The sequence below is a fragment of the Micropterus dolomieu genome, linkage group LG09 (assembly GCF_021292245.1).
Source record: "Micropterus dolomieu isolate WLL.071019.BEF.003 ecotype Adirondacks linkage group LG09, ASM2129224v1, whole genome shotgun sequence".
Lineage (NCBI taxonomy): Eukaryota > Metazoa > Chordata > Actinopteri > Centrarchiformes > Centrarchidae > Micropterus > Micropterus dolomieu.
Window position 1 is genome coordinate 24,658,175 of NC_060158.1, and position 16,280 is coordinate 24,674,454.

The window sequence follows — 16,280 nt, forward strand, 5'->3', positions numbered from 1 at the left end:
ATGTAAAATCACACGTTGAGCACCCCCATATCGGCAAAATGGCATGATCCTTGTTTCCGCTGCGATCCTTCGACTGTGAGATTGACAGTCGAATCAGGATCCGCCCATCGAAGCATCGAATCTTGGATTATTCAGGGTCAGCCCTAAACTATACTATATTTCAATATTTTAGAGACCCCGTAACTCCTTTAAGCTCCCCCTGGCTCCCCTGTAGTTCACACCCTGGATACTCAGGTACCAGCCACATACCCACATAATATTCAATAGTGCAGCATAACGGAGCAGGACAACAAAGTAGAAGAACCATTCACTACAGTAATGTTACTTACTGCGGCCTAACTGTTATAAAGTGTGTCAACAATCTCATTATAATATTCAGTCCAGCTTACGAACTGTTTTGTTATTATCAAATACATTTAGCTATGCTCACATTGCTGAGCCTCCGGTGAAAGATATAGTAAGATTGTTCAGCAGTTGGTTGGACTAAAAGACACACTAGTCAGCTGTACAGTTGTTCCAGTAAGTACATTTTGTTTGTGTACAAATTAGCATCCCAATCAATATAACTTAAATGACGGATGCAACTTACCAACCAAGTTAGCCAGATTTGCCCTCTCGTCCGAATATGGCCACTTGTAGTTCCAAAAACCAAGATGGCGATGGTCAAAATGCCAAACTCAAGGTTTCAAAACAGTAGTCCACAAACCAATGGGTGATGTCACGGTTGTTACTTCCACTTTTATGCAGTCTATGGTGGTACCATAAAAAGTTCATCATGGGGTAACTAACCAGCAATTGACCAGCACAAATGTAGTATGTGTTGTGTTTCAGAAGTCTGATAAACAGCGTCACCAAAACAGTTCACATGGGATAAAATGTAGCTATTGATCAGCTACCAGCCTGTACATAGAGCGCAACAGCTTCCACTGTCGACCGGCTCTAATTATGGCCAAAACACACCTCAGATTTGTCTTCAGTGTCTTCTCGTCAAAAGCCTGGAATAGCATCACAAATGAAGAATGCAACAGTTTGGTGATGTCGATGGGTCGCAGGCTTGAGGCAGTTATTGCAAGCAAGGGTTATGCCACCAAATCTTAAATGTTATTTACTTTAAGATTATTTGTTCCTTTACTTTTGCTCACCTAAGAATGCTGTGGTCTAATACAAACAGTGATATGTCCTGAGTTGTTTAACACATCTAGATGTGAACACCAGGAAATAAAAGCTGAAATTTTGAACTCTTGTCTCATTTTGATCTTAAACCCAAATGTCTTTAGTGAACAACAAAAACAAAGGAATTTGCCTTACCGATCCAATACTTTTGGAGGGGACCAAATCCATTCCACTTGTGTTTAAACATTTATTTAGGCTGTACAAACACTTTTCTCACTTATCGAGGCTACTGAGAACTTGTTTTATATGACATAAGCTGGAAGATTTCAATCAATCAATCAAATGGGTGTTGGTTTATTCAGCAAGGCTCTAAGCATACAATAGGTAATATTTTGATTTATTTTACACAATAGAAGGCCTATTCATTTCAAACCGTTTCATCATCCTGCCATGCGAGTCGCCGTTTCTCATTTCTCCAGTTTATGTGCACACGCATGGTTCAGAGTTTGCTTAGAAGACCGCACATTCTCCCATCAAGTTTGTTTTTTATAGATTACAACCTTTGCTTGGGAAGAACGCACGTTTCCAGCCCTGTTTTGTACATACCATTTATAAATGAGGCCCCTGGACTGGTAAGGGCTCTGTTGGTCTTACTCAATCTACCGTGGGCATTCCCTGTAAATATAATTGGTGTACCTCCTTCATGGTAGGTTCCTGACTCCTGAAAAGGTGTGTGTGGCAACAGTCTCCCTTGTGCATTTTTCCCAGCTCTCTGCTACACACAGAGTTGCTATTGTGTCGCCATCTTCATAATTTGTCGTTTTGAGTTGTAATTAGTGCAGTTAAAATACACTTTTGATAATAGAGTAGATTTGCATCATCAAAAATATTGTCAACACAGCTTTTAACTCCTTCCTTGAGTTCATAGCCTATGTCAGTGGGCATCCACTAGTCGTGTATTATGGCTGACTGATACTCTTGTCTGAAATTTACTTTGGACAAGTAATTGCCCTTACAGCAGGATTCACACAACAGGAAATTAACCAGTTATTGTCATTGCGATGACAACTTTATTTGTGTTGCTACAGTGTCCGTTTGCTCATGTACCTCAAACATGAGCACCGTTCATGGGTGTGGTTTGATCAAATTAGATGTGGTCTCAGCATTCACAACAATCCCGCAATGGTCCTGACATTTTGAATGTTGATGGATGGATTTCCCACAGTGGGCCTGCCCACTACATAAATATTTGATAAATTTCTGAGCTAACAATTACAAACACATACAGAACTAAGAATTCAAAGAAGTACAAGCATTAGCATAGCACATAGACCTGCTATGTATATATATTATTAAACACACATGCGTGATATATATATGTTATATGGATGAGTGAATAGATGGATGGATCCAACCCTCTAACACGCCCTTCCAGGTAGTTTGTAGTCTGCTGCAGATTGGTATCATTGTGGATCATTGTCTCACAGATTACTCAACTGCATAGTTTCTTTCTTGCCTTACTTGCCGTTTTTTTTTGTTTAATCTCTTGTCAGGTAAGAGAAACATGTTTTATTTTTTAAATATATAGCTCAACACATTTCAACTGAAAGTGGGATTTATTATAATTAACCTGGCATACAGCGACAAATGTAGTTTTAATGTGTTGAACGCTCAAATTTGAAAAATGTTTAAAACAATATTTTTAGGTTAATTTATTGATTGAATCAAGCCAAGTATCATGGCTGCAAGACTCACAGCTCAAACTATTATAATGTATATAGATTACATTGTATGTATAATGTTTCCCCTCATCTTACACTTCCTTTGTAACCTCTTCAACTAGTTAAACTATAATAATAATATTGCAGTCAGGGCCTTAACCAGGGTTTAGAAATTAGTGAGGTCCAGATTTTTGTTTCTTTTAATAGAGCTTTTTATGGTAATTAAAATTACACCTAAACACAACCAAAGTTACAGGCTACACTACAGTGAAACAAGCTAATGCTATATAATGAAATACATACAGGGACCTGTTGGCACAAAAATACTTTTATTAAAGATGAATTTTGCTCTCTTCTTCTGTATGTGCGAGTGTCTGCATGCAGTGAAGGCTTAAAAGCAGGCAGTGGGCAAAGCTCTGTGTTTGATTAAGAACGCATGAACTACAGACAGTCTTTCTCCCTGCTGCTTGGCTTGCTAAAATTGAATTAAAGAAGAGATACAGACACACAAGTGATCAGGTAGTGCAAACAGGGAAATCTTGATATACTAATCATCACAACATGGAATAAACTGTTGGAATGACGTGCAACCTTCTTAATGGGCACTATTATTACTGTATGGCAACCTAAAATACAGCAGTTCAGTACTGAATTCAGAAGAAATAAAAGCTGAAATTCTGAACTCTTGTCTCATACTCATCTTTTGATCTTAAACCCAAATGTCTTCAGTGAACAACAAAAACAAAGGAATTTGCCTTACCGTTCCAAAACTTCTGGAGGGGACTGTAGATCTCAGGGAATATTGGGAGCTGTCCCCAAATGACATATCGGTTTGATATTTTATATTGTTTATACTATAAATACATTTTACTAAAGACCAGCCTGACAATTAGTTTCACACTTACTGTAATAAACTAGTCATTTGTTTTACTGTTGGCTTATTGATGATTGGTTTTCCTAATTCATGAATTTACTCACCAGTGTCACATACTGTCTCCACAGATTGCCTCTGTTCTTCATTCAAGAACGTCACGCTGCCAAGATGCGTCCCAAAGTGGTTCTCATGTCCCTACTGTGTACCGCTGCCTGTGGACTGCTGTCTAGATTCACATGGAATTTATCTTTATGTTTCCTCGGATCCGAGATGTCAAGCCTTTGTGCCTGTCCCAAATGTTTAACAGGGGGTGATCCATGGTTTAGGGAGATTATTAATGCATCCCCTACACTCTTTTTGTCAAGAAAAAGTACAACCTCAGAGGATACTTTTAATTGGTGGAAGGTAAATGTCAACTGACACAACACAGATATTCTGCTGCTTCTGCTGCTCTGTTTCAGTGTTAATCATTTTAGAGACTTTGACTAGCCCTGCGGCAAACTATTTTGGACTTTTTGTGTTTCCTTTCTATAAGAGGAAGAATCTAAGCTATCCTTACCACAAGAGGAAGCCGTTATATGTAATTCTGAAGGCTTACAGCTAGGTGCAGTTAGGCCCAGGTTAAATTTCAGGTTACAGAAACCCGAAAGCAAAAACACATGGCACCAAACCAAGGCTGCGTTTTATTAGTTATTCACCATGCTGACTTCCCCCCCGGCACTTGGCCACAAGGGATTCACCCCTCTCATTGTAAGGCTAAATTTCATTTGTCTGAAAAATTGACGTGAACTTCTACCCATGGGGGGCTGAGGGAGCCAGTCAACAAAAATGATCACTGTGGATATGGTGCATATTACACACAGTGCATTGCAGTCATGCACTTGGTGCAAGAAAAAACATCCATGTTAGTTGGCAGTATTGTAGGGGACATAAATTTCCTATTGCCTAGTTAGCAAATAGTTTCTCATTAATAACATGATATTTTTGCAGTTAATATTTACTTGGATTGTTGTACTTTTGTGCGATTTCTTTCTCCCCAACATTACCTGCATGGAAACAAATGTTTTGCAAGATATCATAAACCTGTAGCAATAGTTCATAGAATAGAATCATGATACAGATCACAATTAGAAACTTCCAGATCAGAAACTGTTAATTACAAAGGGCCTTTATATTACAATTATCCGCAGATGACGCCTTCGCCACCTTGAAATGTATTTTTAAATGCTTTATTAGAGCATTATAGCCCTAAGCCAACAACTGGGGGTCGATCCATGATAATTTGGGCTGAAAGTGTACAAAGGCAGGTGCGTTCCATGTACTCCCGCTCCTCTCCTGTTCTCCTTTCTCCATTTTATGCTTCCTATCTCCTCTGTCCTACTGCCTGTGACACAGAAATCAATCTAATTGCTCCATTTCAAAGGACATATGAATTCCTATGATACACATCGGGGAGCGAGGACGCTTGCCAGAGAAGCTATAAGTTAGGATGCATCGGTGTATCCTTTGTAGAATCCTTTTCGGCACTTGATTATATCCAAAAGAGGCGTGCCACACAGCTGTAATACATAAAACAAGGCAGGAGCAGGGCTTTACAGTATTCATAAGTTGTTTTAGTTAGTCAAGATGATTAAAAACGCGATCAAACTCTCTGCCCTTCACCATTTGTGTAGCGCCTCATAAGGCTTTGTTCTAACCGCATGACATTTCACCTTGATATTACTGATGTTTTTAGCATTGAATGTAGGTTAGCAATGTCCGGATGGGTGGGGCTGGATCATAAAATTAACATTCTGATTAATAGCGGGTGAGTTACGAGTGGGTGAAATAAGGTGACTCCCCATTAAAGGGGTAATTATAGTTTTCAGTGTCGAATAGCGGTGCGGTTTTTAGATTGCATAGATTGTATATTATGTGGGTCACGTTAGTTACAGCGACTGAGATGGTGGAGAATCTGTGTACCTGAGTATCGATATATAACACCAATAAATCTAAATCGAACATTATGAAGGAAACAGTGGTAGATCCGTAGTAATGTATGTAATTGTTAAAAAATGTGGTAACAATCTTAATTATAATATTTAGTTCTATAATATTTATAGTATTTAGTTCATTAACTGTTTAATTATCATCCAATCCTCACTTTTGTGAGATACTGTTGCTGGCTGCCTTGCACCACTAAAAACCACTTTAGGCTGTGGTGTTGTCACTGTGAAGTTCAGAATCAGTAGGCCAGAGAAAGCATTCGTGAATGTCCCAGCCTACGTAAGCCAGTAGATATGGTGGAAAATCCAACCCGATTTCTTCACATAGGAAGCAGCAGAATGGCTGTTACAAGCAACTGAGGAAGCCGGCGAATGGTTAATTTCTCTCCCTACGTGCAAGGCGAGGAGGTTAGAAAAAGGAGTCGAGGATGTATAAACAGAGAAATGAGAAAGGTATAAATAGAGAAAGGCAAGGCTGTAATCAAAATATACTGTATATTGGGTGGGAGACCCATTGACCCATCTCCCCATTATTCAAATATGCTCAAAATGTCTTTTTTGCTATTCCATGACAGTGGAATGTACTGTGTCTACTATGCACTGCCGTCTTAAATAATCATTAGCAAATGTGATGTTAATCATAACTAAATTTAACAAATTAGATTATTATTTCAACCGTTTCTAGTATTACGGTGTAACCTACATGTGGTTTGTTCAGTTGGTTTTGCCACTGTACTGTCTCTTTTCAGATGTATTAAAAAATGGAACACTAGAATGTAATAGGAGTGTTACATAGGCTAAATCACTGTTGAATGCTGTTGTTTTTGTAGTGTTATTAAAATGATAATTTTTATAATGAATTATAATGTTAATTATAATGTAAGTAAGCTGTTTGCTAACATGTGCGTTATATGAACTTAAAAAAGGTGGTATGTATTTGCATTTTTCTGGAAAAAAAAGGCAGACAAAGATTAATACCAAAAACATTTTACGTTGTTTTTCTGTTGTGTTTCAGACCTTGCATGGTTCAAAATGCAACTTCACTTTCTACGAGTCAACAGTGGACAAGCTCTTTCAGATATTCCCACCCAATGCAGCTGTTGAAGAATCCAGTCCTAACCGTTGCAGGACTTGTGCTGTAGTGGGGAATTCTGCTAATTTGAAGGGATCAAAATATGGACCTCTGATAGATTTCCATGACATCGTCATTAGGTAAATATCACTCTTCAATGAAACCCATGAATGTATAATCTCATCTTTACTAAAAATACAAATCTTACTGCCACCTTTAAAAAGCTTGAACAAAACTGTTTACACAGACAATTTCTGAAACTGTATCATTGTCCTTTAACTACATGAGATTAAATATGTATCCCCCTTTATCTTTTAGAATAAACCGAGGCCGTACCCAAGGCTATGAAGCAGATGTTGGAAACAAAACAACTCATCATGTAATGTATCCGGAGAGTGCCACTTATTTGAAGGACACCACACATCTTGTGTTTTTTCCATTCAAAATAAGTGATTTTGACTGGCTCCTCAAAAAATTCACTATAGGGTAGGTGTGTAAAACAAAGCTGCTATCGCTATCTGTAATTTTAAGAAAACAAACTAAACCAAACCAATTAAGTTGCCCAAACCAAACAATTAGGTTAGCTGAAAGACTCTAAGACACTCCTTAAAGCTGAGGGGAACTGCAGAGTTGTATGATTATTGCCTGTAATTTCATCACTTTGAGTGCCTCCTTTCACATTACACACAGTCATTTGATCCATTTTTAATATAAAAATACAAGGCTTCATAGCAGGGTCGGCAGAGTGCAGTGACAGGTAAAACTGATAAGGGCCCAAATGCAGACACTAGTGAGAGCAGGATCCAGTTTGTATGATATAGTATACAGAGAACTACTACAGGCAAGTCCAAATGAAGGCAGGTTCCAAAACGAAACATAAATCCAGAAACATAGCAACAGAGCCAAATAATCCAAAGAGTACAGGGGCCTGTACCACGACCCAGGATTTTAGCTTATCCAGATAACTTTAGGGTTGACCCTGGGCTTTCAGTACCATGACATTGGTTCGCTTCTTACCAGGGTAGATCGCCATGGTAACTTATGCTGAACTGCTAACCTGCTCCGGAGCAGTTTATGTTCCAGAAAAGAGATGAACTCACCATCTGTCGAAGATCCCATAGAATGTTTAATAGGCTGCTTTTTCATTTGCTGTGGTGATGCGGAGAACCTTCGTATCACTATATCACCCTACAGAGACTGATTGAAAAGCTTTGTAAGCCAGGCTACTACTTGGTTTTTTTTATAGTAAGCCTACTTACCATTTTGAAGTGTGTTTTATATTTGTTTATTTGCTCCCAAGTCCGTTTCACACAAATAAAAGGGTTTGACTTTTCTTACGTGAGGCTGAATATTATAAGCATATTGTCGGGGTGTGTGGACAGGATGAGGACCCAATTGCAAGACACAGGAGCAGAGCAGGAACAGTTCTAGAGATTAACAACGGGAGTGACAGAGTTCCAACAAGTCCAAGTCCAAGTCAAGTATTTCAAACTGAGAATCCAAAAATGTAAAGCAAAGTCCAGACAGGGGAAGTCAAAAAACACACAGCTTAATCCGAAAACGGAAATCCAACATCCACAGGAACAGACAGGGAACAAGCAGGGGATGACACAAGACAGAGCATGACAAGCAACAGTGGAACACAGATAATTACTGACAAAAAATGATGATTTTTTTTTTTGTTTATTAGTTGTGTTTTTGCCCTCATATGTCACTGGCAAGGCGTATACTGTAAATATGCTCACGGTTATTTTTTCCAATGAAAAAATGCATAATCCCATCTTTTATCTTTTGTGATTTTAAAATAAGGAAACACAGTTAGCTATTAATGCTTATTTATTGCATATTTCGAACAATTGAAATCAAAGCAAACATTGCTTGAAAGAAAGTTTCCTAAAAATGTAGAAAATAAATAACTTTAAAAAATAGCTTTTATGCAGACAAAATAAATTATTGTAAATACTTCTTAAATGCATCTTAAAAGTAGAAAATAACTTGTATCTCTTGTAAACAAATGTTAAATATTGCCATATAAAAATAAGTATTTACTCCAGGTTCTTACTAAGAAACACTAGCATGTTTACCTTTGCAGGTTTCAGGGAAGATCTGAGGCATGTAACAATGTTTCCTCCTGAAAACTCGCTCTGATGGGGAGTTAGGGGCTGGTATGCAGAGATAAATTTTCGCCACCTTACTTCGAGTAGGGAAGTGTACATGATGCTTTCCCCACCATTCCAGTGGATTTTCCTCATTATCCAGCACGGAGGACACCAACTAGCTGCTAAGCTCTGCTTCTAGTGTTTGCTGAAGTGATAAAGTGGGTACAGTTGAAGGAGGTGCCTCACTTCCTTTGAAAAAACGTCCTAATGACCTCTTTGGCTTCTTTGTTTCTGATGAAGACCTAGAGGACTGTGTTCTCTCAGTGGTACTTTCCCTGCGGACTGCAGCTGCTGACACCATCTCCGTTTTCACTTTCTCCTGAATGGAGGGGACATGGTGTGCAGAAATGTATGTTTCTGTGTAAATCTTGGATCAACAAAATTGGCGGTGTCCAGTAGCTCTTCTGTAATGGGGTCGAATGAAATGGTCACATACTCCTCTCCTGACCAGGCATCTGTGAACTCCATCAATGGGGAAAGAGCTCTGTTGACAGCCCCCAAGACATCCAGGTCAGCCCAAGATGGAATAAGATGCCTTGATTTTTTATAATCAGCGAGTACCTGTGAAATATATTTCTTTTTCTCAAGGACGCTTGCAGTCATCATTTGCGTTGATCCCCATCGGTTTTCAGCTTGTGTTGAGGCAGGTTCAGCTCTTGTTGCACCTTAACTAATGCCTTCTGCTTTTTCCAACTATAGGAAAAGGCACCGACAATGTCTTTGCACACCATCATTGCCCGCACCACACATTGATCTTTGACTGCATTTTCTGAAATAAACACACACAAAAAAAATACAATTGATGGTTTCACTTATACCTTAAGATTTTACAAACTGTAGCTCTAGATAAATTTATACAAGAGGATTACTAACACATCATTTTTTTTTATTTCTACTCTAATGATGACCCAATGTAGCGTTCTTACATTGTAATGTTATTTTATTGTAGTCACAGTAATTATTTAGTGTGCTGAAGGACAATTAATATTTATATAGCCCCTTTTCAAACACATGTAAAAAAGTGTTTCAGCACAGAAAATAAAAGTAAAAACACAGGTCATATAAAAAACATTTAGATGGAAACTAGATTATTGAATATTATAGCATTGTTTCGTTTAAGCGATGTGCACTTACCGATTGCAGGTGCAGCCTGTGTCCAAAACATTGCTGCCATGTCCATCCGTTCAGCTGTGCAGCTTTGACAACATTAGCGCAGTTGTCTTTCATAATGGCCACGAGGTTCTCTTCTGTTAGTTCCCACGCAGAAAGAGTATCTCTCAGGCCCTGCGCGATCATCTCTCACTTGTGATGGACTGGAAAATATACTGTCTCAAGGCACCTGTTGCTTAACAGACTTCAGTTCAGCAGCTAGTTGTTTGGTACATGTTGGGCAACGCAGTTTGGGAAAAATATGATCACGGTGGAACAGTGTGTCTTCTGTCATGTGTTTTAATGAGTTGTTTAAACCCACTGTGCTCCACTGTAGCTATGGGAGCCATATCCTTCAATGTGGTAACAAATGGCGTCAGTTATTTCTTTCCATCTTCTTAAATCCTTTTCATATTTTGTAGCATTTGTCAATGTTTGCGTTATCGACACCTGCTTTATAGAGGCACTTGTTGCTGGGCGCCTGTCAGTCTCTTTTCTTTTTTGAGCCATGCACTGTTCATATTCGGTAACGTGATTGTGCTCCAAGTGTTGAAACAGATTGGTGGTTTTACCTTTGGTCGCTGAAACAGTTTTTCTGCAGTGGTTGCATTTAATGTGAGTTTGTTCGTTGTCGTCTTTATTGAAGCCAAAATTTGTCCAAACGACGGACACTGCGTGTTTCTTTGGTACAAGCTGCTGTTGCTCAGTTGACTCTGTTTGCATTCTCCTCCATGTTGCTTTGATGCCGCAGACTGGACGGGGCGGAGTCACGTCACTACACATGTGGCTGTATGTTATGGGGAAAGTACACGAACACACAGTGGACTGAAATATGAATAGGATTAAAAAACTGAAATAACCGACATGGTAAAATTATGTCGGTTAGAGGCTCTGAATATCGGTTTCGATTATTTTTCGATTAATCATCATCCAGCCCTAGGATAAACCAGGAATTAAACAGGAAATAATAACAAACTCAAACCGTGACTTTATCATCTAGGAACCAAGTAGAAATTTATATAGGCTTTACTGTTCTTCCTAAGCTGTGTAGAAATGTAGTAAAGCAGCAAAATGTCATTATTTATACTTAAAGTTGTCAGGGATTTAATCCAAATCAACAGGCAAGAACAAAACTCACAGTCTGAGGAAACTGGCTACATCCAATATGAAGAACAGGTAGCGCAGCAACTGACAGAACACATATCTGGACTGAACAGAAAAACCAAACATATATACACCAGGGACTTACGAGCAGGGCGGGGGCAACACAGGTGACGGGGATCAAGGCTAATGAGGCAGGCAGGCAGAGAGACAGCAGGGGGAAAAAGTATGTAACTGACTAGTGATGTATTTAAAAAAATTGCAATGACTCGTAGTCACTGGTTATAACAATGCAACATTTTAACATGACAAAATAGTGTTACATGATGTTTTTCCAAATAATACTTGAAAATCTATTTACTTTCTACTAAATTTAACAATTAATTTCCTCCCTTTGGTAAAACAGGGCTGTGAACCCAAAGAAGATAGCTAACAAGGATTTGGTGAGTATTTGAAATGATTTTGCATGTAACTGACATACTGTATATAGATATGATAAGTCATCTAATACGCCATACAATTAGGGCTGGGCGATATGACCAAAAATGTTATCACGATAAAAGCACATCATTCGATATCGATAATTATCACGATATATGTCAAATCATTATTTCTTTTAAAGTTTAAAGGCTGATTTGTGCTCCTGAGTGAAAATTGAAGAAACCAGATGGTTAATTATGTGGTTAAACTTTTCTTTATGTTCAGAATGTGACACTTGATGCCAAACAGTGGATCGCTTCACAAGTCTGAGTTAGAACATTTAAAACTATTATCTTTTTCAACAAATATGATTAGTTAATCTTTTTTCAGGCCTCTTTTTTCAACAAAATAAATATTTTTATAGAAAAATTAGGTGCAAATTTGTTTGTGATTCATGTGAATTAAAGCAAATATTTATTGACGTTATATTCAACATTTATTATATTGTTATTGAGGAAAATGATATTGCGATAATTATCATTGTTTTGTTTTATTTTCCAGCCCTACATACAATACAATAATAAATTGTATTGAATGGTGCATTTATTGCAGAAAGGGATGATTTATAAATGTCAGTTAAAGTGCTATGTCTGATTCATAACAGGTGATGATCCTCAATCCAGATTTCATAAAATTTGTTCACGAAATGTGGCTGGGAAAGAAGGGCTGGTATCCATCCACTGGCTTTCTGACTGTCGCTCTCAGCATGCAAATGTGTGACGAGGTAAGTTCACATTACACATTCTGGCCTCACACATTACACGTTGATACAGTGGGAAAGACAAGGAAGAGGAAGATAATAAATAGGAACAAAAATTGACAGGTAGATCAAGAGCTTTGCCTTACAGCTCAGCTCTCTTTTCGTCACAACGGTGCGGTAAAGCGAGTGCAATACCGCCCCTGCTGCTCCGATTCTCCGGCCAATCTCCTGCTCCAGTCTCCCCTCACTTGTGAACAAGCCATCAGGACCACATCATCCGTAAAAAGCAGCGACGAGTTCCCAAGCCCACCGAACCGCAACCCCTCCTCACCACAACTACGCCTTGATATCCTGTCCATGAATATCACAAACAGGATTGGTGACAAAGCGCAGCCCTGGCAAAGGCCAACCCTCACCTGGAAAGAGTCCGACTTACTTCCGAGTACTCGGACACAGCTCTCGCTTTGGATGTACAGGGACTGGATAGCCCTGAGAAGGACCCCCTCACCCCTTACTCCCGCAGCACCTCCCACAGTCATACGCCTGTACACTTATGAGCATCCTTATGTTCGACCATGGTGTTCATTATAGATAATCCATGACTAGCACAGAAGTCTAACAGCAAACACCCACTCCCAGCAGAACTATGGAGTTCCCTACTGGAGCCCCATACAAAAAGTCCATTCAGGATCTCCAAGAAGGACGAATACTCTGAACTGTTGTTTGGTGCATATGCACAAACAACAGTCAGAGTCATTTATATATGACTCTCTATATACTCATTTATAAACCTGTGCGTAGAAACCTCACTAAAAGTGTACGTGCGCCCAAAAGCCCTCATTGATATTAATACGTACTGACTGCATGAAGAAAAGGAGGCAAATTCTCACAGAGAAGCTACAAAACGAGATTTAACTCAGTGTGACACTGATGTTCCTTTTGGTGAAGCTGAAGCATGTTGTTTGGTGGGTAAAAAACGAACTTTCATGCAACGCTGGTGCACCAGAGGAAAGGGGGCACCAGAGCTCCACCCCTTTATAACCGATCTGCTCGACTGACGCACTGAAGACGGCATCAATTTAAACAGAATTTGTCTTATTGATATTGATTAATAATTAAGATTCCTGATTAAACTGTCCAACATATTTGAGGTGTTATTTTGCAGAAACAGATATCTCCGTTTGTGTTTTTTTTATTGGGCACTTCAGGGACAATCAATCACACGAGTGTATGATTATTTAGAAAGGCTTTAAGCCTATAATACTCAGAGCTAATATTTCGATATATTTTACACAGTAGTAGGCCTATTCATTTCAAACAGTTTCATCCTTCTGCCATGTAAGTCGCCGTTCATTTCATTTCTCCTCTTTATGTGCGTACGCATGGTTCAGAGTTTCCTGTCAAGTTTTTAAAGATCACAACCTTTGCTTGAAAAGTGGCGTATGCATGTTTCCAGCCCTGTTTTGTACGTACGCACCGTTTATAAATGAGACCCCTGTTTAGTAGTCGGTCCATGTTTTCTGTTTTGGGGTTTTGTGTTTCCTCTGTTTAGCCTTGTTTACTCTTTTGTTCATTTGCATGTTCAGTTTAGCTCACTTAGTACCTCTTCTGTCTCTTATCTTAGTTTTAGCCCTACAATTTAGTACTGTGTCTTAGTTCATGTCTTTGTATTTACTCCTGGTTCTGTGTTTGTATTATTTTGGCTTTGTCTGCTGTGTGTTCTGTTTAATCCTAGTTTCGGTCTGTTTTCCCTGTTATTGTTGTTTGTTATTTATATTATTCTGATCTGTTCCGTCTTATTTTGATATCGTCTGTGTTTAAAGTTTGTAACTTGTGTTCTGTTGTTTGGATTTTACCAGTCTCAGCAATCTGTAAGCCTTGTTTTGCCTTTTGTGTTGGATTAAAATCCCTGAACTTGCTGTCAGCTCTCCAGTTTCTTGTGTTCGGGCTTTCTCCTGCTTTCATTTCTGCACTCATCTGAATCCTGACACTCGCTAAAGATGCCTAACTGGGTCTGCGCTATTATTGGCTGAGGCTGGATCGGGATCAACTGTGCTTGCACTGGCTGACAATCTATTGTTTTTTGTTTGTTTATAGTGTGTAAATATGTGTTCTCTCTACTGTAGCCTGTGTCTGATTTTATTATTGTATATCCACATCATGAGCAATGTACAATCCTGACTCAAATTCCACGTATGTGGACACATACCTGGCAAATAAAGCTGATTCTGATACAGCGGCAGCTCGACCATATCATGCAGATAGAACCGAATAAAAGAACATAGTGGAGCCCGTGATGCTGCTGTACATGTCTTACACAGCCATCCCTCTGAGTAATGCTGTGGAGGAGGATATAGCCGTTGTAGAGAGGGCACAAATACCAGGATGTCCAACTGTCTGCATATGCCTGTTATAGCTTCACACAGCCAGTGGGCCAAACACTGCTTTGTCAGAGGCTTTCCTTAAGAATGCTCAGTGTTGCAACACATGACACTAAATTACACAATGAAATGTAACTTGCATAAATATCTAACAATATGTAATATAAAAATTATGAAGCATTCATACAAAATAGTACATTAAAAAACACTTTTAATGGCAACAATACTTTGAGATAAATCCAGCTGAGATTCATGGTCTCATTATGGTTTTCCCAGGTCAATGTTTTTGGGTTTGGAGCAGACAGTGATGGAAACTGGAGCCATTACTTTGAAAAACTCTCTGACAAAAAGCTGGGAACTGGAGGTCATCCTGGAATGAAAGAATATGAAGTTATTCTGCAACTACACAGGCAGCAGAGAATTGTTCTTTTTAAAGGATGGTAATATTTGTTTATCTTTTTCTGTTTGTGTCTCTGTCTGTCAATTGCATTAACATAAGCACATGTACGTAAGCTTTTACAGAACACTGGAAAAACTCAACCGTAATTGATTTGGCCTTTTAGCAGTTATTTAGCGTGTCTGATGGGTCTTGCCAGGCTTATTATTAGTGAGATCGCTGATTCAACACTATTGTTCTTTGAATCTTAATTATTACTAATTAATAATTTGTACTATTTACTTCTGCATACTTTCAGCTCCAAAGCTGTATTCAGGTTGTTAATATCTTTTCACATTATTTAATTTTCACGGTCTAAATTTTGTGTGTAATTTTTTTGTGCTTTCTGGCAATTTTCTGAGTTTAGTAGAGTCCCGATACAGCAGTTGCAGTTGGGCTAAAGGCTATAAATCAGATCCTTTTTTAAGTGTTATGTCTTACACTCAGTCTGCATTCTCCTCAGTTATGTATAGGCATAGTGTGCTATCTGTTTAGGGCTAAAAAGGTTAGTTTTGCCCAATAATCTTTAATAATAATTCTTTTTATTTCATCATAATTAGGTTAGGTCTAACTTTTCTGTCTAAGTTCCTATGTTTTCCCTATTAGTGACCATTTAGCCAGCAATAAATTTAACTAAATTTCAGTATGTGGTCTGACAGTTATAATTCTAGGGGAGAATACATAATTTGTTTTATCAAGCCTGTATGTTTTTACTACTTATTATGTTGTTTGTATTTTCTGTTAAAATGTTAAATAAATTTCTCATTGTTTCTTGAGTGTATATATATATATTCAGATATTTACTTACCTTTAACATAAAGAAATATAGTATTATATATTATAAGAAATCCAAACTGCGCAAGGTCGGGGCTCTAGAAGAACAACATCACCATGGGTGTTTAATTTGAGAGTGTTAGTGTGCTTGCTGGGTGGTACATTCAATCACTGATGAATAAATGAATTGGCCCAACTTATTTTTTTTTTGTTTTTTTTGTACTGCAGCCCTGGATAGGTGCGACTCACCCCTCACAACAACACATTCTCACGCCTGACTCGTCACATATGGACGCTTGGTCAAGTCGCTTTTTAACTCCCTGGGTACCCCTGAC

The 16,280-nt window shown here is 38.5% G+C and overlaps 1 protein-coding gene and 1 long non-coding RNA gene across 13 annotated transcripts in view; one reads left to right on the plus strand and one right to left on the minus strand.

Annotated features, from left to right (window-relative positions):
* The window catches only part of LOC123976171 (CMP-N-acetylneuraminate-beta-galactosamide-alpha-2,3-sialyltransferase 1-like), a 58,080-nt gene that overhangs the window by 25,216 nt on the left and 16,584 nt on the right, over window positions 1-16,280 (plus strand). For 5 of the 11 annotated variants that reach the window (XM_046058084.1, XM_046058083.1, XM_046058080.1 and 2 more), the window contains 6 exons: window positions 3,837-4,113; window positions 6,709-6,905; window positions 7,084-7,251; window positions 11,581-11,617; window positions 12,259-12,378; window positions 12,478-13,759. In XM_046058084.1, the coding sequence (XP_045914040.1) occupies window positions 3,877-4,113; window positions 6,709-6,905; window positions 7,084-7,251; window positions 11,581-11,617; window positions 12,259-12,378; window positions 12,478-12,945 (1,227 nt within the window). In that variant the 5' untranslated portion in view covers window positions 3,837-3,876 and the 3' untranslated portion in view covers window positions 12,946-13,759. Of the gene's footprint in view, window positions 1-3,836; window positions 4,114-4,780; window positions 6,147-6,708; window positions 6,906-7,083; window positions 7,252-11,580; window positions 11,618-12,258; window positions 12,379-12,477; window positions 13,760-15,011; window positions 16,146-16,280 lie in introns of those variants that run through there. The other 6 variants (XM_046058086.1, XM_046058082.1, XM_046058089.1 and 3 more) reach the window with 6 other exon arrangements.
* LOC123976173 lies at window positions 8,422-11,267 on the minus strand. Of its 2 annotated transcripts, none has more exons than XR_006826272.1 (3): window positions 11,212-11,253; window positions 10,059-10,898; window positions 8,422-9,693 (listed from the first exon to the last, which is right to left on the minus strand). It is a non-coding gene; the product is annotated as an uncharacterized LOC123976173 (long non-coding RNA). The 2 variants fall into 2 exon arrangements; XR_006826273.1 differs by having other exon boundaries at window positions 8,424-9,693; window positions 10,059-10,860; window positions 11,212-11,267.